Source organism: Rhipicephalus microplus, chromosome 2 (genome assembly GCF_043290135.1).
Source record: "Rhipicephalus microplus isolate Deutch F79 chromosome 2, USDA_Rmic, whole genome shotgun sequence".
NCBI lineage: Eukaryota > Metazoa > Arthropoda > Arachnida > Ixodida > Ixodidae > Rhipicephalus > Rhipicephalus microplus.
Window position 1 is genome coordinate 94,878,537 of NC_134701.1, and position 22,480 is coordinate 94,901,016.

The window sequence follows — 22,480 nt, forward strand, 5'->3', positions numbered from 1 at the left end:
AACAGAGGCCAGTTTTTAGCCTCATCGGTGAGCGGGGGTCTTTTACCGGAAGTCACTTTTTTTTTGTCGTACGACGTCCCAAGAGATCATTAATCAATAGCCGACATAAATCGAGAGCGGTGTTTGGATCAGATGCGCTTGCTCCCGTTTACCCTGTGTATAACAGCTGTTTTAGTTAAATAAATAGACTGAAATATGGAAAATCTCCGTTGCGAGTTTTCAAAAAGGTGACTCACTTCCGGTAGAGGCCAACTGTCGTCTGCTAAGCTCATCGCATCCAGCGTGCGAACATAGAAGTTCGCTCTGAAGTTGAATACAGCTGACATCTGTGGCTTCGTTAACATGCTTTTTGATAAAACGTGCCGGATGGACGTTTTGATCCGGGGCAACATACGAATGAACTATAATCTGTTAGCTTGCCGCGAGCACTGGTATACAGAAATATGGACCTATAGAGAGTCATGAAAAGACAGGCCACTGGGATCAGGTACAAAGTAAAAACACCACACACCATCTTCAAGGTGTAGCATAGTGGTAGTGTGTAAGCTTCACGTTGCGCTGTGAGCCGGCGGGGTGAGTTCGAACATCGGTATTCACTTTATTACTTTTTTTCCCATTTTTTGTAACAGTGCTTGTGTCGTAGTCAGAAATACGATCTGAACATGAACACAATTTTTAAGCAATTTGTTATCCCTTTTTCCACCCAAAACGGGTGTTCCACGTGTCAGCGCCGAGCGTGCGTCAGCAAGTGTGCCATCCTCTCAGTACCCCGCATCACATTGGTCAAATAAGTGTGTATGGCCCTGGGACAGCGCCACTGGATTTCACATTAGAGTAGCCCGCAATAAGAGCGTGCATTGTGGCACCTTCGTCCGTGAGGAGAAGGGAACGTATCCGCCGATTTATGCGACATTGATACGGTTTATGCTACGCTGCACAGAGCACAGGGGCTCCACCTCCGCAGAATTGGACACAGAAAGCCTAAAATGTAGCCAGGTATATTGCAAACATATGGTGACAGCAGAGGATTACGCTCAGCCTGGCCGTTTAGTTTATTTTGTAGGGAACTTCACGAAAATGTAGTCGATTACCAATTACACCTCATTGCTCATTTCTTAGTAAAACGAGTGAAGCTTGCAATGATTTTGGGATGCATTCTCATAAAATCTCTTGCTTAACTACCTTCCTTGTCAGATTTAGCAGTTTACAGCGCCACAGGCAGCCATTTTTTTAAACAAAAACTCACAGTTTCGTCGCAAGAGCGAAACAATCAATGCGATAGCAGCAGCTTGAAGTGTAACGGTGATAACGGCTAGCAGATCGAAACGTGCAGCGCGCTTCTCACGTACAAATGACGCACGAAAAAACACACACATGACGAGAGCTAACTAACAACATCTGCAACTCGGCGATTAAGGCGCTGTTTAAACAAGAACGACGTACGAAAAGTAATCACAGGTACAGGTATGATTGCGAACTAACGAGTGTCCGAGTTGTTACTTCGCCGTGTTTGAAAAGCGTGCTCTTTTCGCAAACGGGGCTTGCCCAGCGAGCGAAGTTGACCTTTGTGGTCCAGGCAACTAATGCAATCATTCCGGTGAAAGGCCAAGTCACACGATTTTCCTCACGGTAGGATGGACAAAGTACCCGTGGGAGATAAGCGCGCGTTGGAGCATCATGACGAGCAGAGTGCCGATCGCGGGCGGCTTTTCTTTCTTTCTTGAGTTTTCTTCCTGTGTATAGATACGTATCCATATACGGTGAATGACGGCAGCTTTGACAACGGTAAAAACCAGCCGAGACTTTTCTTATAATTGCTATTGCAATATAAAAATAGAAACTCTGGCTTGCCAACAGCAAAGCGAGCGGTCCCTCGCACGTGCGAAGAATTTCTGCTCAAGTGCACTATGCGTAGCCTAGCGTTCTTGCGTACGCAATATTGTTACGGAGGCTACGTACGCAGTAAACTAAAGCTCGCCAGTAAATACAGCGCGCCACACTGCACAGCTACCGCGCGTACAGTGCAGCGAGAAGCAGCTGACCGGAATTAGGAGTTGCCAGCAGCAGCCATGAGCCCCGCCATGTAAAGCGGGAAAGAAACGACGCAGCCTTGAAGTCAGGTTACGTGATGCACTGGGCAGGGTGCCGTGAACGGTGCTGCTCTCTGTTGCGGAATGAAGCGAGGTGAGGGGAAAGGCTAAGACAAATAGTGCGATCACTGTATATCCGGTCCTACTTTAGCTTTTCGAAAAATTATTTCTGCTATGTAATCCTGGCAGGCGTCCCACTCATTCCATTGTGTTTTTCAATCCAACAGCAGGATTTTCCCTAGCGCTTTCGCATTCAAATTACGTATGTGTGTTCTCACGGTTCCTGGGGAGATAGAAGGTGTTAAAGACACACTTTCTGGAGGAAAGGGTTTCACAGCGTACGCAACGGGGTTCTCACAATATTCATGGCATGACCAGCCAGGCATATTCCTCAAACCGTCTTATTGATTGATATGTAAAGTTTAACGTCCTAAAACTACGATGTGGTTATTAGAGACGCCTTAGTGAAGGGCTCTGGGAATTTCAATCACTTGGGGTTCTTTACCGTGCACCCAAATCTGAGCACACGGGCCTACAGCATTTTCGCATCCATCCAAATCACAGCCGCCTCAAGCGGGATTAGATCCGGCGAACTGCGGGTCAGCAGCCAAGTACCTTAGCCACTAGATCATGCACTGCGGCAGGGCTCAGACCATCTTATCCTCCCGTACTAATTTTGGTCTACCCCGGGTCAGCAGACGAAGGTGCGCTCGAAGAGGCTCACAGGACGTGTAAACCTGTATAGGGTAGGTGCGTGACTCCTCTATAGTGCCAGAGGTAGATGTGCACCGTGGCAGGCCAAGGCATATTCTCACTGCTCGTGCCTGAAGGCTCTCTAAAGTACGAAGGCACGTTGCCCGCATGCTGGAAAGCACAGGTGAGCTGTACCTTATATAGCCCACAAACAATGCTTTGTATAACTGCAGAAGACTTTTCTCCGAAGGGCCCCATCTCAGTTCTGCTATAACACGAAGAACATACACAAAACTGATTAGTTTGTTTCGCAGCACAGTCACATGCTTTGACCAGGACAGGCTGCGATCAATGACGACCCCTAAATAGCGGTGGTGCTTGACCATGGGAATCACAGCTCCGTGAGCGAAGATTGGGTACCACGACATTGATTTCTTCGTAAATGCCAATGCAGCACATTTTGCTATTGAAAGTTCTAGGCCATGACGACGTAAGTACTTAGATGTTATTAATGTGCCTTGTTGTAGCCTTGCTCGCAGTTGTGGTCGCGTTGCTCCAGATACCCATATGCAGACATGCACAGCACCCGTTGTCTTCGCTACAAGTGGACCGACCAGGCTGTACCTATTCACGATGCCTCGATACGCATATCCCTTCAGGCTTTGCACCTGCCGTAATCCCTGAAGTGCCTCCATGGACATTGACTAAACTGCTGGTGTGCCTTCACATACGTGGAATTTCGTATAAGTCGCATGTTTATTATATTGCTCTCAAGCAACTCACCTCGGCACATTTAGATGACCGATACAGCGACTCTGTGCACATTTACACCGATGGATCCGTAACTCCATCTGCCTCAGCTGCAGCCTTCGTGATCCCTCAACTCGGTATTTCCCGACAGTACAAATTAGATCATAGGTCATCTTTGACAGCAGCAGAACTTGTTGCTATACAAGAAGCCATAAAACTTGTGAACGACCAAGCACCACGTAAATGGACGATTCTGTCTGATTCAAAATCAGCGCTTCAAGCTATCCATTCTTGCTCAAGAAGAGGCCATTTTTACGAGTTAATGTTAGGAATCGTCCAAGCATTTGACCAAACACACAGGAGCGGTCACTTGATTACACTACAATGAATTCCTGGACACTGTGGCCTGGTTGGCAACGAAATAGCCGATAACGAAGCAAGAGCGGCAATATACAACGCTCCTATGTACGTCAAAGTACCCTACTCGCGAGGTGACGTCAACACATTGTTGAGATCACTCATGCGCGAATGCGCTGCCACTTACTGGTCGCTACCAGATCACCGGAACAAGCGCCTGCGGGAAACAGACCCCGGTATGACTTTTCGTCTTCCAGATAAAATCAGCCGAAGACTAATATACTAATATGCTGCTAATATGCAGTAATGCTAATATACTGCACCGGATTCGCCTGGGCGTCGCCTTCACTCGCCACTACACCCACCTAATCGGCCGTGCGGACAGCCCGAATTGTGAACGCTGCCAAGTGCGCGAAACGATAGCTCACATATTTTGTGACTGTGCATTATACGTGGCGCAAAGAAAAATGCTAACTGCAACGTTGGCAAGCATTGGACGAACACCATTAAGTGAAAGCGACATATTGTCAGCAATGAACGACCAAACAGTGTCAAAAGCTGCTACAAAGGCTGTTCTAGACTTTATAAAGAGCACTGGACTAGAAACTAGACTGTAGGGTACTATGCTAACTGGTTACTGTACATACGCACCTCCTCTTCTTGTCCCCATCATCACCCTTCATCCCTCTTTCCTTCCCCTTTCCCTTATCCCCAGTGTAGAGTAGCAGGCTAGAGCGAACTAGCTCAGGCCGACTTCTCTGCCTTCTAATAAATTCTCACTCATTGGTCTACCCCGAGTTCATGAGGTAATCACGAGAGCACCCATACTTAGGCAGCTAGATGTAGATACGTAGACAGAAATGCTGAAATTATCTGCAGTCTTTCGAGAAATGCTTCCCATTCAATAGAACACTGTGAACAGAAAGTGAGCACTGACTGTAAACATGGCGAAACAAGGACTGCCAAACTAGACGAGATATAGAAAATCAAAGCTACCGTAAAATGCTGTTACTTATGGCCTCCGAAATGTAGTTAATTAAACTGTGGTGAATGTGCGTGAGGCCGATGCTACAGATATAATTTAAGACATGCTCGGTGTACAATCGTTAGGTCTAGTGTGTTCACCGTAGCGGCAAGAAAACAGACAGCCCAGTTCTTCTCTTTATTTTGCGATTCTTTGACTTCAGTGGGAACGAGGCTGTTGTGCAAAACTTTGACGCCGAAAGCAGTCACATATATTTTTGAAGACTTCTAGGCACCTCTTGGCGCTTTGCATTGAAAGCTCGGGGGTGGATTCTGTGCTGAAAGGGAATGGGGTGATAAGGTCACTCATGTCTTTCAAAAACTGAATGTAAATGATCCGCCATATGTTTGGAATAAAGCTGAAAATTCGAAGGCACTGTTTGATAGACCTAGTTTTAAAGGTGCCAGGAAATGCAACAGTAAACGTACTTGACAAAGTGCAAGAGTGTGTTCATTGTCGTTGATGTTTCTTAAAGCACGAACTATAGTGAACAAGTCCGATATACTTAAACGATTGCTTGTCGTGTTCTCTATTGGCATTGTTATAATGGTTGAAACCTGGTAGTACTCAGCACATGACTCCGATATGATGATGATGATGATGATGATAGTGATGATGATGATAATGATGATGATGATGATGAACCTCTTGTTTTTCTGGCATTCGCCCACAAAGGGGGATCAGCCAAGAACCGGGTGGCAGGATCTTATAGTTAGTTTTGCATTTATAATCCTTCAATAGAATTTCAGTTTAAAAAACGTGAAAATGTATGAGAATGCTACACGAGCTAGCGGTCACATAGTCTTGGAGCCGAAAATGTTTATAACAATAAACCAACAACATAATCTTTTTGATACCGTTATGTACGTTTTTGATACTGTTTTATCCCTCCAAAGGATAAAATTACTGCCACGTTTATTTTTAAACCTAGGTTCTCAAACGGGTCGAAAAGGTATATTTTTCTTTGATAAGCACATCGGTGACAGAATAAGAATAAATGATCGATTGTTTCTATATCCTTGCAATAGAGACATAACGGAGATGCTGTGAGTCCAGCTTTATGTAGGTAATAATCCAGGTGCAGAACTCTGCAGCGTAATCTGGGGATTGTAATTTCTAACTGCCGAGATACACACCACTGTTTAGTCTAGCGAAATCTTTGATGTACGAAGTCTTTGACTTTATTGAATGATAATTTGTCTATTTCCATGCCCAAACAAGAATTTCTATATCTGAGTGCCGTTACATACGCATCAGTACACGTGCTTGAAATCGCAGTAGTGAGGTTGGAAGCATAAATGATAGTCATTTTCGAAACAGGTCTTGGTGTCGAATGGTGAAAAGTTCATATTCCTGTATGGTAATCAGTACCCAATTGTTGGAAATGACACGAGAAGTTCGTTGCGTATGCGACTTATGTTGAAAATGGGTCCCCTGCGCCCCAGATATATAGAGCACTTTCGATTGTGATATTCATATGCAATCACAGTCTAAATTCCCGTTCAGCAATATCGATCGTCTAAAAATTGATGTTTCGCCCCGCCGTGGTGGTCTAGTGGCTAAGGTACTCGGCTGCTGGCCCGCAGGCCACGGGATCGAATTCCGGCTGCGGCGGCTGCATTTATGGAGGCGGAAATGTATAGGCCCGTGTGCTCAGATTTGGGCGCACGTTAAAGAACCCCAGGCGGTTGCAATTTCCGGAGCCCCCCACAACGGCGTCTCTCATAATTATATGGTGGTTACGGGACGTTAAACCTCACATATCAATCAATCAAAAATTGATGTTTCATGCAACAGTTTTGCTCGAGTACCCGCGCAGTAGAAATGCTAGGTTAAACACCTTGCTTGCCCTGCTTTGGCATCGCACCTTTTAACGTCTGCGACTGTGACAACATCAGGTACAGATACGAGCAGTTAAGGTAAAATCAAGGGAGCCAAGAAGCCAAGGTTGTTTACCCCCCTTATCAGCCTGAAAAGTAGCCAAATTGGTGCAAAGGAGCCATTCTTGGCATCCTTGCTAACACGCACGCCTAACACAGCATGGAGCACGTGTTTATGACTAAATAAAAAGGGAATGGCCCATTCTTGTTTCTACTTAGCAGACCTTGGGATAATTGGTTTTCCAGTTTTGCTAATTTGGCGTATCGCAATGCAACAGAGGGAAATCATCAACAATGAATGAATACGAGCGCTTACTTCCAGAGGTGGTAGTGGTTAGAAGAGGAGAAAGACACCTAGTTTGTGCAGCCCGGTCGGGAGCACGGCGCCGTGCCTTTAGCATCCAAGGTCGAGCAGGCGAGCAGGTACTCCTCCCAAGCCTCTCTAGTAGGGGTGGGTAAAGGAGATGAAAAAGGAAGAGGGTTGGTGAGGCACGCAGTGACGTCGTGGTAGATGTCGGTCAGAACCTCGCAGGTCGAACAGGTGCCACTGATGCCCGTACAGAAGTGGTGTGATGATTACTGTACATTGATATGAAAGAGCTTACACAATGTGTATTGGTGTTTGACAGCTATAGCACTGCTTCAATGCATTAACGTTGCTGCTCAGTCACAGTTCTTCATCCCGATGACTAACGTCCGTCATTACTGAATAAAGAGACACTAAAAAGCAAAAAAGCCTTATCGCTTATTAGTAGAAGTACAATTTCACAATCCCGAAGACATCACCCTTACCGCGACCCAACACTTGGTAAGCAACAAAGCGTGCGAAAGGAACTGAGGGTGGAGACGCCACCTTGAGATTCCCGCACCGGACACTGTGACGTCATACGTCTTGAAGGCGTCTACTGAGTCCTACGTACCTTCTAACCGATAAAATTGAAGTACATTGGCATCGGTATAAGTCTCAAGGACTTAGCATGTGGAGTTTCAGACAATTTCATCGAGCCAATATTGCAAAAATACATAAAAATACATCGTGGAATTTCTTACGTCACGTGCAGAGGCTTCGGAGCGAAATTTAAAAGTGAACCTTCAACCTTGATTTTCTCTGCTAATAATGAACTTATGACAGTGACACTTATGATGTTTGAGTTCTCAGAGCGCACTTTATCAATCTAAGAGAAATTTTCTCTCGTTAGCGTCCCTTAAATTTCGTGCCCCCCAGCCATACAATTCCCGAAAGAGTGTGAATGCGGCCACAGTCTGCCCTTTCTCAATGTCCAGGTGGCAAGAAGGGGCAATGGTTTAGACTCCATCCACGAGAAGCCGACACATGGCTGCCGTTACCTTCGATGTGATTCTGCTCATCCCGCCAGCGACAAGGCTTCGGTTGTTCCCACGTTACTCGAGAGCCAAGACGATAAGGTCCAGTGAAATGGAGTGTAGGAAAGATGGGGCTAGCTTAATGGCGGACATTAAAAAAACGGATACACGGAAAATTTATTCAATCCATGAGAAACCGCGCAGAGCAAAAGAGGCTACGCAAACATCAGCCAGCATCACTTGGCCACCCTCCGAAACGCGTACCGGTCCCATACGTCAGAGGAACGAGTGAGCCGTTGGCCCGGATCTTCAAAATAGAACGGGTGCGCATTGCGCGCGTGCCTTCACGCACGCTGGACCACCTCCTCCCCCATCCCAAAGACCAGCCAATTGACAAGACTGCCGGCATCATTTACAGAATCTCGTGTGCCGAGTACACTTCTTCGTATATTGCTGAGACAAAAACCTGCCAGAAAGACTCAAACAACGCGTCAACGACGCTTGGAAGCTGAACAAAGAGTGCAGCGCTGCCGCCTAACATTGAGATACGTTTGACCACGAGATAAATTTCAACGGAAGGACCATCCTGGAAAGGGAGACTAAGTGGAGGAGAAGGCTACTACTCGAATCGTGGAATATACAGTGAACAGCCCAAAATGTCAATCTTTCCCTTAGAACAAATCTCTCAGTGCATGCACACGGACTACGTGCCGTGGGAAAACGCAGGGTCATTAACCGACGTGCGAGTGCCTTCAAGACACCGCTGCAACCTCATCACAGTTCCCACTAAAGAAGGAATGAAGTCGTTTCCGGAACGTCAGGTTCCTACGTTGTTTCACGTATTTACTTTGGTTGAAGTTTAAATAGTTTTTCTCAGTTCACCTTTACCCAAGAGGACAGATTTCCGTCTAATGTTTACATTCGACTATATGCACTGTAAAGGTTTTAGTTGTGGTTAGCCATTGGGACTTTCGCCTTCAGTGTAGCTGTCATATTTTTGGTAAATACCTAACTAGAACTGAGCGGTAGCCTCTGTCCTCTTTTTTACGCTAACATCGTTCTTGCGACACCACGTCGTAACCCCTTGTGGGCTGTGGAAGATAGCGTCACATTTTACAGCAAAAGCTGCTATGAGATCACAACTCGGGTCACGCGCAGTTGTCCGCCGCCACCGCCGCTGCCGCCGGTGTCCGTAATCACATCGCGCTAAATTAGAAAGAAAGAAATACTTAGTACCAATGACACAGTGGGGCTCAAACCCGAGTCCACTGGGTGGCAGCCCAGTATTGCCACGTTCCATTTCCCAAGTTTTTGTTATCATCCCAAAACACCACACGATTCTCAGCGCAAACCGCGCCTGCAGTTTTCGAGAGGGTTCCGGACTGTAGTAGATCATTTCGATAAGATCACGCCCACTGTGCGAATGGTACAGATTGTTCTGGAACGTACGTCCTCTCTCCCCTCCTATTTAATATAGCCATGCTTCATCTTCCCCCCAAATTGGCTTCTTTACCAGGGATACATCACGCTCTTTACGCGGATGATATCACGATCTGGGCCACGCAAGGTAACCTGGGTCACATGGAGTCATGCCTGCAAGCAGCAGCGACTGTAGTCGACGACTACGCAACCTACTGCGGACTCCAGTGTGCCCCGGCTAAGTCAGAATTTGTGCACGTACGTCCCTCCCCTCAGGACACAACTCAGCTCCATATCAGTCTTCCCTCGGGACCGATCCGTGAGGCCAAGGAGATCCGCGTCCTTGGCCTCTTCATACACCACCAACGCAAGGCCGACACCACAATAGCCAAACTTCGCACGGTGGGAGACCAGGTGGGCCGTATGGTCCGCCGGGTCTCCAACAAGCGGGGCGGATTACGAAGCAGGGATGCAATGCGGCTTGCCCATGCTTTCGTAACGAGTAGAATACTCTACTCGACTCCCTACTTGCACCTACGCAAACACGAGGATGATCAACTCGAGGTCATCCACCGTAAAGTTATCAAGCGGGCTCTCGACCTCCCTATCACCACGTCCAACCAGAGACTTCTGGCCCTAGGCGTGGTGAATACCTACCGGGAACTTCGAGAAGCCCACCTCGTTAACCAATACACGTGCCTTGCACAGACCCATTCCGGTCGCCGCCTCTTGGACCGAATACACATCAAACACGATTACTATATTGAGGAAAGGGTGAGAGTGCCAGAACCTTGGAGACGCGCCCTCCGGGTCCGACCCCTTCCCCGCAACATGTCCAAAGAAAACCACAGTGGTCGCCGCCAGGCGCGCGCGGAAGCGTTGCAGCGACACTTTGGTCAAGAGGAACACGTGTGCTACGTGGACGTTGCCGGCCCGCACCATGGGGGGTGGTATACCGCCGCAGTCATACACAACGCAAACACCGTAAACGGGCTCACTTTCAAAGCCTACAGCGCAACACACGCGGAGGAGGTTGCCATCGCTCTGGCTCTCACCTATCCCTCTTCTAAACATATCATCACCGACTCACGAGGGGCCTGTCGGAACTATCAGCTAGGGTGGGCTTCACCGCTTGCTCAGCGCATACTGGAACCTAGCTGCCGATACGTTAATCCAACTCCGCGAAATCTGGTTTGGGCACCCGGTCACCAAGGACTCAGGGGTAACGAACAGGCCGATCAGGCCGCCCGCGCACTCTCTTCCCGGGCTATCTCCCTGTCTTTGGAAGCCTACTCGCAATCAGACAATTCGGCCCTTTCATTCAAAGATATTACCAATTACTACAAGGAGGAGCACCGGCGCTATCCAGACCCTTGTAAGGGACTGCATCGCGCCGACGAGCGCCTCCTTTTAAAACTGTTTACCAATACGGTACTGTGCCCGGCGGTGCTAAAACATTTCAATTCATCCTTTGATGGCACGTGCCAGTTCTGTGGTGAGGTGGCTGACACCTTTCACATCGTCTGGGCGTGCCAGTCTAATCCATCTATCCCCCCCAACCCCAATCCCACGAAAGAGGACTGGGAGGCGGCCCTGCTCGGCTGTCAAGACCTGAAGGCCCAAGAGGCTCTGGTTCAACGTGCGCGGGCGGCGTTGCTTGCCAATGGAGCCCCGGAATAGGGGTTCCACCTAGTGCTGTGAGGGTAGGAGGCCAATAAGGCCCCAACCCAATCACCTCTCTGTAACCATTTAATGGTTATTAAATGTTTTCACCACCACCTACGCCGCCGCCAGCGATAGCGCTAGAACATTCGACGGCGGGAGTATAAATGCCGACGCGCTTCGCCGCTTGTCAGTTGTTGATCAAAGGCCGACGCTCCGTTTGCCGCTATCAGTCTGAGACTGCTATCTGTGCAAGACTGCTGCTGTAATTGGACTTTCTGTTTACCGGGCACAGGTTCGCCCAAATAAACAGTTAAATCCCAACAAGAAGTCTCCTGTGTTCGGCCACGTCACGACCCCGTGACATTTGGTGGAGGTGCTGGGCAGCAGCGCAGTCTGCAGTCAGGCGACGATTATACTGTCTGGTGCGCATGTCCAGGGTCTTTTCAATAGTGGTCGCTTCGGCTACAAATTCTTGGACGGTTTTCGGTGGGTTTCTCATCAGCCCCGCGAAGAGCTCCTGTTTGACCCCTCGCATGAGGAAACGAACTTTTTTCTCCTCAGGCATGTCTGGCTCCGCGTGACGGAATAGTCGGGTCATTTCTTCTGTGAAAATGGCGACATTTTCATTTGGTAGCTGAACCCGGGTCTCTAATAAAGCAGCGGCCCTCTCTTTTCGAGCGACGCTCGCGAACGTTTGCGGGAATGCGCCGCAGAAAACATCCCACGTTCGGAGCGTGGACTCCCGATTTTCGAGCCAGGTCCTTGTGGTGTCTTCTAAATAGAAGAACACACGACGCAGCTTTGCGTCATGGTCCCAGTGGTTGAGGGCGGCCACACGGTCGTATGTTTCTAGCCAGGACTCCGGGTCTTCGAACGATGACCCATGGAAAATTGGTGGTTCCCTGGGTTGATGCATGACCATCGTGGGATGGGACCCTACGTTTCTGCGTCGATTATCGCCGCCTGAACAAAATCACAAGAAAGGACGTGTATCCTCTCCCACGAATAGACGACGCACTTGATCGGCTCCATAACGCCAAGTACTTTTCGTCAATGGACCTCAAGACTGGCAATTGGCAAATCGAAGTTGACGAAAGAGACCGAGAGAAGACGGCGTTTATAACACCGGACGGCCTCTTCGAGTTTAAGGTGATGCCCTTCGGCCTTTGCTCAGCGCCTGCAACTTTTCAACGCGTTATGGATACAGTACTGGCAGGATTGAAGTGGCAGACTTGCCTTGCGTACTTGGACGACGTCATCGTGTTTTCCTCGAGTTTCGACGAGCATCTTCGGCGCCTTGAAGCTGTACTTCAAGCCATCAAGACTTCCGGACTCACACTGAAGCCAGAAGAGTGCAGATTTGCGTATGAAGAGCTGTTGTTTCTGGGGCACGTTATCAGCAAGTCTGGAGTTCGTCCTGATCCACGGAAAACAGCCGCCATCGCCGAATTCCCGCCGCCCACTGACAAGAAAGCCGTGCGCCGATTTCTGGGCCTGTGCGCCTATTATAGGCGGTTCGTGAAAAACTTCGCCCACATCGCCGATCCTCTCACTAACCTTACCAAGGCCGACGTGGAGTTCAAGTGGGAAACGCCACAGGAACACGCTTTCCAGGAGCTTAAACATCGCCTCCAGACGCCTCCGTTACTTGCCCATTTCGACGAATTCGCCGAGACAGAAATACATACTGACGCAAGCAGCGTAGGTCTTGGCGCCGTTCTTGTGCAGAGGGCTGACGGACTTGAAAGGGTTATTAGTTACGCCAGCCGATCGCTATCCAAAGCAGAAGCAAATTATTCCACAACAGAAAAGGAGTGCCTCGCCATCATCTGGGCTACGTCGAAATTTCGCCCATACCTCTACGGCAGGCCCTTCAAAGTTGTGAGCGACCACCACGCCTTGTGTTGGCTAGCCACTTTGAAGGACCCTTCAGGTCGCCTCGCACGATGGAGCCTGAGACTTCAAGAATATGACATCACTGTCATTTACAAGTCCGGCAAAAAACACCCCGACGCCGACTGTCTCTCTCGTGCGCCTGTCGACCAACCGCTACCCGACGACCCAGATGACGACTACTTCTTGGGAACGATTACTACCGACGACTTCGCTGAACGACAGCGGGCCGACCCGGAACTTAAGGCCCTAATAGAATACCTCGAAGGCAGGACCGCCGAAGTCCCGAAGGCATTCAAGCGCGCACTTGCGTCGTTTTTTCTACGAAACGGTCTTCTACAAAAGAAAAACTTTTCACCGCTTCGGGCTAAGTATCTCCTTGTGGTGCCTTCAGCTCTGCGACCAGAACTCCTGCAGGCCCTGCACGACGATCCGACGGCAGGGCACCTCGGTGTTTCTCGCACGCTCGCGAGGATACAAGAAAGGTACTACTGGCCGCGTCTTACCACCGACGTCACTCGTTATGTGAGGACATGCCGGGACTGTCAGCGACGCAAGACACCGCCGACAAGGCCAGCGGGACTTCTGCAGCCAATTGATCCACCTTGCCGACCTTTCCAGCAGATTGGTATGGACCTACTGGGGCCGTTCCCGACGTCGGCTTTCGGAAACAAGTGGATCGTGGTAGCTACCGACTACCTCACCCGCTACGCCGAGACAAAAGCCCTGCCAAAAGGCAGTGCATCCGAGGTAGCTAAGTTCTTCGTCGAAAATATCGTCCTACGTCACGGCGCCCCGGAGGTCCTTATCACCGACAGAGGAACGGCATTCACTGCCGACTTAACTCAAGCGATCTTGGCATACAGCCAAACAAACCACCGCCGGACGACAGCGTACCACCCACAGACCAACGGCCTCACCGAGCGGCTTAACAAGACGATCGCCGACATGCTGTCAATGTACGTCGATGTCGAACACAAGACGTGGGATGCCATTCTTCCGTATGTGACCTTCGCATACAACACGGCGGTGCAGGAGACGACGCAGATGTCTCCATACAAATTGGTCTACGGAAGGAGCCCGGCAACGACGCTCGATGCCATGTTACCCAACGTCACCGACGAAGAAAACCTCGATGTGAGCGAGTACCTTCATCGCGCCGAAGAAGCCCGACAGCTTGCGCGGCTCCGTATCAAGAATCAACAGACGACCGACAGCCACCGTTACAACCTTCGACGACGCTTCGTGGAATACCAGCCCGGTGAACGTGTTTGGGTGTGGACGCCGATACGCCGACGTGGACTAAGTGAAAAGCTTCTGCGACGGTACTTCGGACCGTACAGGGTGGTTCTACGTCTCGGCCCACTTGATTACGAGGTTTTCCCCGACGGCATCACGAACTCTCAACGACGCCGATCGCGACCTGAAGTTGTCCATGTCGCACGCCTCAAGCCGTTTCATGGGCGTTAACAAACTGAAACAGTGTTTTTTTGTATTGTTGTTGTATCGTAATTTACTCATTGTACCTTCTTGCATTATTATTGTACCTTCATCTTTAGTTAAAGCATCGAGACGATGTCTTTTTCAGAGGGGGGCAATGCCACGTTCCATTTCCCAAGTTTTTGTTATCGTCCCAAAACACCACACGATTCTCAGCGCAAACCGCGCCTGCAGTTTTCGAGAGGGTTCCGGGCTGTAGTAGATCATTTCGATAAGATCACACCCACTGTGCGAACGCTACAGATTGTTCTGGAACGTACGCCGCCGCCAGCGATAGCGCCAGAACATTCGACAGCGGGAGTATAGATGCCGACGCGCTTCGCCGCTTGTCAGTTGTTGATCGAAGGCCGACGCTCCGTTCGCCGCTATCAGTCTGAGACTGCTATCTGTGCGAGACTGCTGCTGTAATTGGACTTTCTGTTTACCGGGCACAGGTTCGCCCAAATAAACAGTTTAATCCCAACAAGAAGTCTCCTGTATTCGGCCACGTCACGACCCCGTGACAGTATTCTACCACTGAGCTAAGCCGTTTTTTTGCCTTTTGCATTATTGCCTGTTTCCAGACACTATGTACATGAACAATGCCGTAAAGGTCGCGAAAAGAAGTGGTGGTGGTCCTACTGAGTAGAAACTAGCTTCAAAATTTTTTAAGAGCTGTCAGAGGTTCCACCTTCGACAAACACACAGGAACTGACTCCCGTGTTTTCGTAAGTTCCACGAATTGCACCATACACTCTCGAAAGTACATTCTTGCGGGTCGTGCATCTGTATCACAGTGAAATCCTGTCATACGGGCCCGCCATGCGTTCTCGAGTGTTGCGATGCCAGGGTAGTTTGTGTAGCGATTCTGCAGCTCGATCTCGAAAAGCGTTTGACTGTTTCTCTCATGTCCTGCTTCTTGCCATACTAGACCATGTGAATGTTGGTTTGGTAATCAGAAATGGTGTGGCTTTGGCATATCGGAATCCCCTGACACGTTTAGTAGTTTATAATACGTTAAGGGGCCCCCCTTAGCATTAGGCGTTCCGTCCGTCAGGGATGCCTGCTTAGTCCTCTTTTGCTCTTTTTATCTATATAGAAACGTAATGCTTAGCTATAAGTGAAAATAGCAGCATTCATGGTTTTAGGTTGCAGACACAAGAAGGTAAAATTCTGGTATATGCGGATGATGTCGTAGTTTGTTGCACAGACAAAGAAAGTGTGGTAGAGGTTATCACTGTAGGGAAGAGTTTCAGCAATGCCAATGGTAGCCGGGTGAACTGGAGAAAGTCCTTGAGTTTTTGGCACGGAGAGTGGTCATCCACACCCGTAATTTTTCGCCAATGTGAAGTGGGGGACGTCGCCTGCCAAATACTTAGGGCTGTCACTAGAACACTACAAAGACAATGAGGACTATTGGCAAGAACAGGCACGATAAATTCAGTTGAGGGTGAGTAGGTCGTAGAAGAGTCACCTATCGGGTCACAGGGGAATCGAGAGCTACGGTTAGCAATTCGTTCTTTCTCTGGAAACTGTGGTACGTGATGCAAGTGTTGCATTCTTCACGGGCCAATGTGCAGAAATTCCAGCGCGTCTTCGCGATATTCATGGTGGCTTCAAGTTGGGAACGATGCAGTCGAACTAATTTATTTAGGCGTGTAAAAAAAGGTGGTGTGGGACTACCACACCTTTTCATAAGGCAACTCTTAAACAGGTTCTTATTTTTTCGCAACGTGAATAATTCATTCCTGCGTACGGTGTGCCAACGGAGGCTCACAAGAACTTTACCTGGATATGTAGGGGACACAGATCACATGAATGGCCCTGTCCGCGGATATCCCAAGGAGGTGATCTTAAGTATCCGCTTTTTGTCTGTCACATTTTACAATGAGTACTTATTTTCAGTGTCACGGAAAAAGCTGTACAGAGATGTTTGTGATACAATTTTACCCGTTCCAATCTACAGGGCCATATATAGTGAAGGTCAAGGACAGGATGTGCTAAAAAGGGTTAAAATAATGCAAGTGGCTGCTGCCACAAAGTCCTTCTTTTCTAGTCTTCACACCAGCACTTTGCTCGTCAAGGTATTTCTAGAAGAGCGGGATGTATTTATACCTTGGGGGCCAGACTGTCTGATTTGTAGGAAGCCAGAAACTACTGACCACAATTTTTTTCGCATTGCTGGGAGGGAGCGTATTTTTGGGATGTAATGTGGAAGACAATAAAAAACGAATTCTGACTAAGCTACGCCGGTGCTTGTGACTTGTTGGCAAACTTTCTCTGGGCAGGCTTGATGTCGGGAAAGCAATGGCGTTAATATGACCTAAAAACCATTTTAAAACAGCAAAAGAACAACCAGTCGTCGCACAATGCGAATAGCATAATGAATGGGCCATACGATGCCCGAACCCTATGCAAAAGCTTGTTCTTGCTCCCCTAATAACTGTGGTGCATACCCACTTCAGCCATAATTTCTTATCGTCGTCAGCCACTGCGTGAACGATTGGCACGAAATTCCCTTCAAGCGTTAAGCGGATACCACGCTTCTCAGAAGAATGATGAAAAATGGCATAGCGAAAGCGGGCCTACTACCCCAAAAATTATTATTAATGCCCTAGTGGGTATCAAGCAAGTGTGCTTGCAGTATAGTGTTGCAGTATAGCAATTGTACTTGCCCAATGAGTGTTTTGAAAAAAAAAGAGACGCCCGCTACGCGCTAAGCGCGTCCTGCAGGACTCAAATAAAGTGTTCTCATTCCATTCCATTCCATTCCATTCCATTCAGAACGGCCGCTTTTCTAGCTTTTGCTGTGACTGTGCTGCGCCTTCCACACAGACCTGGCGTTTTTTCTTGTTTCCAAACAATACCCACACACACCTCACATAAGCAACAGGGGTGTTGTTGCATCTGTAGGTTTGAAAGCTGAAATTGTTGATTTTTTACCGCAGCGAAGTTTGCTGAAACGTCCAAGTCCCATATGGTTAATCCTGCAATCTGAGCTTGGCTCAAATAAATTCATAGACATGTCTCAAGAGATGTATGCATACGTTTCTTCGAGCGACACGTGTAGTTATAAATATGAAGTTTGCTTCTCCCAACACAAGCATGATTGGCATCACACAATAACCAGCCGCATAGGTGGCGAAAAGCAGTGAATTAGCAAAGGCCAAGATTTGATTGATTGATATGTGGGGTTTAACGTCCCAAAACTACCATATGATTATGAAAGACACCGTAGTGGAGGGCTCCGGAAATTTCGACCACCTGGGGTTCTTTAACGTGCACCCAAATCTGAGCACACGGGCCTACAACATATCCGCCTCTATCAGAAATGCAGCCGCCGCAGCCGGGAAAGGCCAAGATTTGCTTGCACACGACGCCATTGTGCACATTGTTGCACATATGCCTTTCGCGAAAAAAAATGCACTGAACTATATTGAATAATGTTGAAACTTTCAGGTCACTTGCAAACTTCTGACGCCTTTTTTTAGTCTCCACGAGCAAGTGTTTTTTAATGAAAAAAAATGAAGCCTTTCATGGAGTCGCCGAACATCTGTTCGGTGACTCCATTATTGAATGGATAGATGACCTTTATTAAGCCCTTCGAAATGTGCTTTAGTATGAGTTAGGGGGAAAATGCAGCACTATGGTCAGCTGGCCCCTTTCCGAAGGTTGTTTCAACTGCAACCTATTCATATTAATAGGTCCTTGTTCCTCTCCTATGTGGACCGTATACTTCAGCTTAGAAGAGTGAAACTTTGGGCTAGTTGGTATTGCATGATGAAGAACGTACAGCGCGAACACAAGACGGGAATACTAAAGATGGGACACAGACAAGCGCTGACTAGCAACTGAATTTTTATTAACACAGAAGCGGAAAATATATACGGAAAAAACAACAGAAACAAGAAAACTGAAAAAATTACAGCATGACAAAGATTCTTCCATGTTATTGTTACACGCGCTCTTCTAGAAAAGATAATTCTTTGGCCGATAACCCGATGGAAGCCATGCTGATGCATAGCGACCCTTCTTTTGCGATATGAGCGGCTTCAATGATTTCACGAGTACGCATGTCCTGATGTCTGCCGATGATTGTTGTTTCTTCAAACAGGGGTGTGCAACCACAGGAACTGCAATGAATGGCCAAAAAACCTTCTTTGGCGTTGCGCACATTATTTTTGTGCTCTCGGAGGCGGTCATTTAGACACCTTCCAGTTTGGCCTATATAACAACACCCGCATGAAAGTGGAATGCGATAAATGACATTATGTGAACAATCTAGAAATTTCTTACGATGCTTGGTAGTGCACTGGCGTTTCCTTTTTTTGACAGGACAGGTGACACGTGAAAGATATGACAATTTGTGAGGTGCTGAAAAAACCACTCGAACGCCGCACTGTTGCCCTATTTTCCTGAGACGATGTGAAATGTTATGCATGTATGGTATGACCGAAATCTTCTTGCCTCGACCGGTTTCCATGCTTGCCTGCTGAACATTTTCCTGGCAGCTTTTCTTCTTTTTTCTGTAAATTACTTCCGCTACCGATGTGAGCAGCTTATGTGGATAACCTGCTGCTTCGAGCCGACGAATCTGCGCCAAGAAACTTCTAGTGACAACGTGGTGACATGATTTATCTAATGCGTTAGAAAGACATGTTTGAACAATGCTTCGCTTGACTAATTTTGTGTGTGACGATGTGTACGGCAACAACGGTTTTTGTGCTCGTGGTTCGTACATCCAACATGAATGTTGATTGGCAAATGTGGCCTTTTCGCGTAATAATTTCAGAAAAAGGAACGTGGCAGAAAGCACTAGCGAGTTTCATTCAACAAAATTTGAAGCTGCTCAAAATTGATGATCCTTTCCTCATCCGTAATTCGCAAGAGGTCATAAGCTTCATCAACAAAAACCCGAACGAACAGCTCACCGCCTTTTCAATCGATGTGAAAGACTTGTATTATTCTCTGCCATCCAAAGAACTAATTTCATGTATCGAAGAATGCATCGATGAATTTGGATCCGTAGCATTCCAGAACACGACTTGTATTAGTGGCGGTGCTTTCCTTGACCTTGTCTCGTTTTACCTTAAATCTACCTATGTTGAATGGAACAATGAAATTTTTCTTCAAAAGAATGGTGTGTCTATAGGCTCATGCATTGCCCCACTGTTGAGTGACCTCTATCTAGCAAAGTTAGACAGAGCTCTTAACGCACGGCTCAATGGTAGCAGCGTTCTGAAAACCTTCCGTTTTGTAGATGATTATCTAGTGATTCTCAAGCGCAATGCAGATAACTTTCAAGTTGCAACAAGTCACCTCATATCATTATTTAAAGAGTGCCTGTCGCCGCTGTGTATCACACATGAAATGCCAGAAGACAACAGCATTCGTTTTTTAGATCTCAGACTAACATTTGCCAATCAACATTCATGTTGGATGTACGAACCACGAGCACAAAAACCGTTGTTGCCGTACACATCGTCACACACAAAATTAGTCAAGCGAAGCATTGTTCAAACATGTCTTTCTAACGCATTAGATAAATCATGTCACCACGTTGTCACTAGAAGTTTCTTGGCGCAGATTCGTCGGCTCGAAGCAGCAGGTTATCCACATAAGCTGCTCACATCGGTAGCGGAAGTAATTTACAGAAAAAAGAAGAAAAGCTGCCAGGAAAATGTTCAGCAGGCAAGCATGGAAACCGGTCGAGGCAAGAAGATTTCGGTCATACCATACATGCATAACATTTCACATCGTCTCAGGAAAATAGGGCAACAGTGCGGCGTTCGAGTGGTTTTTTCAGCACCTCACAAATTGTCATATCTTTCACGTGTCACCTGTCCTGTCAAAAAAAGGAAACGCCAGTGCACTACCAAGCATCGTAAGAAATTTCTAGATTGTTCACATAATGTCATTTATCGCATTCCACTTTCATGCGGGTGTTGTTATATAGGCCAAACTGGAAGGTGTCTAAATGACCGCCTCCGAGAGCACAAAAATAATGTGCGCAACGCCAAAGAAGGTTTTTTGGCCATTCATTGCAGTTCCTGTGGTTGCACACCCCTGTTTGAAGAAACAACAATCATCGGCAGACATCAGGACATGCGTACTCGTGAAATCATTGAAGCCGCTCATATCGCAAAAGAAGGGTCGCTATGCATCAGCATGGCTTCCATCGGGTTATCGGCCAAAGAATTATCTTTTCTAGAAGAGCGCGTGTAACAATAACATGGAAGAATCTTTGTCATGCTGTAATTTTTTCAGTTTTCTTGTTTCTGTTGTTTTTTCCGTATATATTTTCCGCTTCTGTGTTAATAAAAATTCAGTTGCTAGTCAGCGCTTGTCTGTGTCCCATCTTTAGTATTCCCGTCTTGTGTTCGCGCTGTACGTTCTTCTTCAGTATACTTCAGCATCCAGAATCAGTGGCTGTATAATGTTCCATACATGTAGTGTAATGCTGTAATCAACCTTGCACAAACTTTAAATTTTGATCCCAAGAGTGACACGTCCATTTTGTGTACATTACTCTTAAGGCATACATAGTGTGGATTAACTACCGTTTTCTCTTACCCATTCAGAAGATCTGCTTCAGCAGTGTCACTTCCAGCAGGCAAATGAACAACGTATGCCTTTATCTAATCGGCAATGAATGAAACTCAAAGCTATGTAAAAGGACCTAAATAGACATAATTGAAGAGTTGTTGTCGTTACTTGTTCTTGACGTACAAACTTATTCAAGGAGACCTCGCCGACAAAATGTTTCCAAAGAACACTCAAGGTTGGCAAAAGTAACCGCAGCCTCGCTCTTCGCAGCACTTTACAGTTTATCGCTGCACGTTGTTGATGCACTCTAGCATAGATAACACTTCTTGTATCTCGCGTGAATCAGAGAAGAGATGGGGCTATCACATGCATGATCTACACGGGGCTTCTCCAAGGCTCTATCAGACCAGAAAGATAAACAGCTGTTTGTCCGTTGCAACGATTTTGTTTTCCCACAGAACTGAATCACAAGGGATCATGGCCGACGGTGAGAGCATGTCTTCCTGTGCGATGCCGCATGATGCCAATCCACCACCTGCCGACATCGACGACATTGAAAAGCTGGCCATGGCCAATCTAAAGCCCGTGGTGCAGACCTTCGTACAGACGGGATATGGCCGGGGCCTGACAGTGCGTGAAAATCGCAGAGCCTTCGAGAGGTGGGTGAGAACGAGAAGTGTCGCTGGATGTTGCTTGCCCGGCCACTGCTGGTTGAATCTGCTTTTATCTTTATCTTTTTTTGTCGTTTACCTATTATTTTGTGAGCATTGTATTTGAACATGTGAGCTGGAGTGGGTAGGTTAGGATGGTGTGAATGAACAGTGCTTCAGACAGGACTTAGTGCGAACAACCGACATGGTGGCTTGATTGGGGCCGTGATTAAAATCCTGTTCAATTAAGCTTTAACAGTGCACATTGATTTTGGGGAAGTTGAGTCTAAATAGGCTTATCTATACACACGTTTTGATCATATGGTTTGTGCACATAGAAAACACGAATACAAAGAGGAAATAGGGAGGGAACAGGCTGACAACTGCGACCTATAGGGGCACAAAGCCTGCTTGCTTCTTCGGGAAGGGGGGGGGGGCATAGAGGAAATGAAGGCAGGCGGCAACAACAAAAAAAAGGAAAAAAAGAGTAAAGTGAGAAAAAAATCACACACACGCAAACTCAAATAGTCACATCAAAAATGTCTATAAACGTAACGCCATGCCTAGTTTTTAAAAAGAAGTTTAAAGGGCTCAATGAGCCTAGTCACGCCCCGAAGCACATCTTCCTGAGAACAAGCAGTCGTCAAGCAGTCGCGCTTAAGTCCAATCAGTCCATAGTCCTTTTTGAGTAGTGATCGCTACACAACGAAT

The 22,480-nt window shown here is 47.4% G+C and overlaps 1 protein-coding gene across 4 annotated transcripts in view; it reads left to right on the plus strand.

Annotated features, from left to right (window-relative positions):
- LOC119170787 (L-lactate oxidase-like) overlaps nt 1–22,480 on the plus strand; it is a 59,755-nt gene that overhangs the window by 12,948 nt on the left and 24,327 nt on the right. For 2 of the 4 annotated variants that reach the window (XM_037422043.2, XM_075886670.1), the window contains exon 2: nt 21,578–21,778. In XM_037422043.2, coding sequence (XP_037277940.2) covers nt 21,597–21,778 — 182 coding nt within the window. In that variant the 5' untranslated portion in view covers nt 21,578–21,596. Of the gene's footprint in view, nt 1–15,040; nt 15,302–20,348; nt 20,961–21,577; nt 21,779–22,480 lie in introns of those variants that run through there. The other 2 variants (XM_075886669.1, XM_075886668.1) reach the window with 2 other exon arrangements.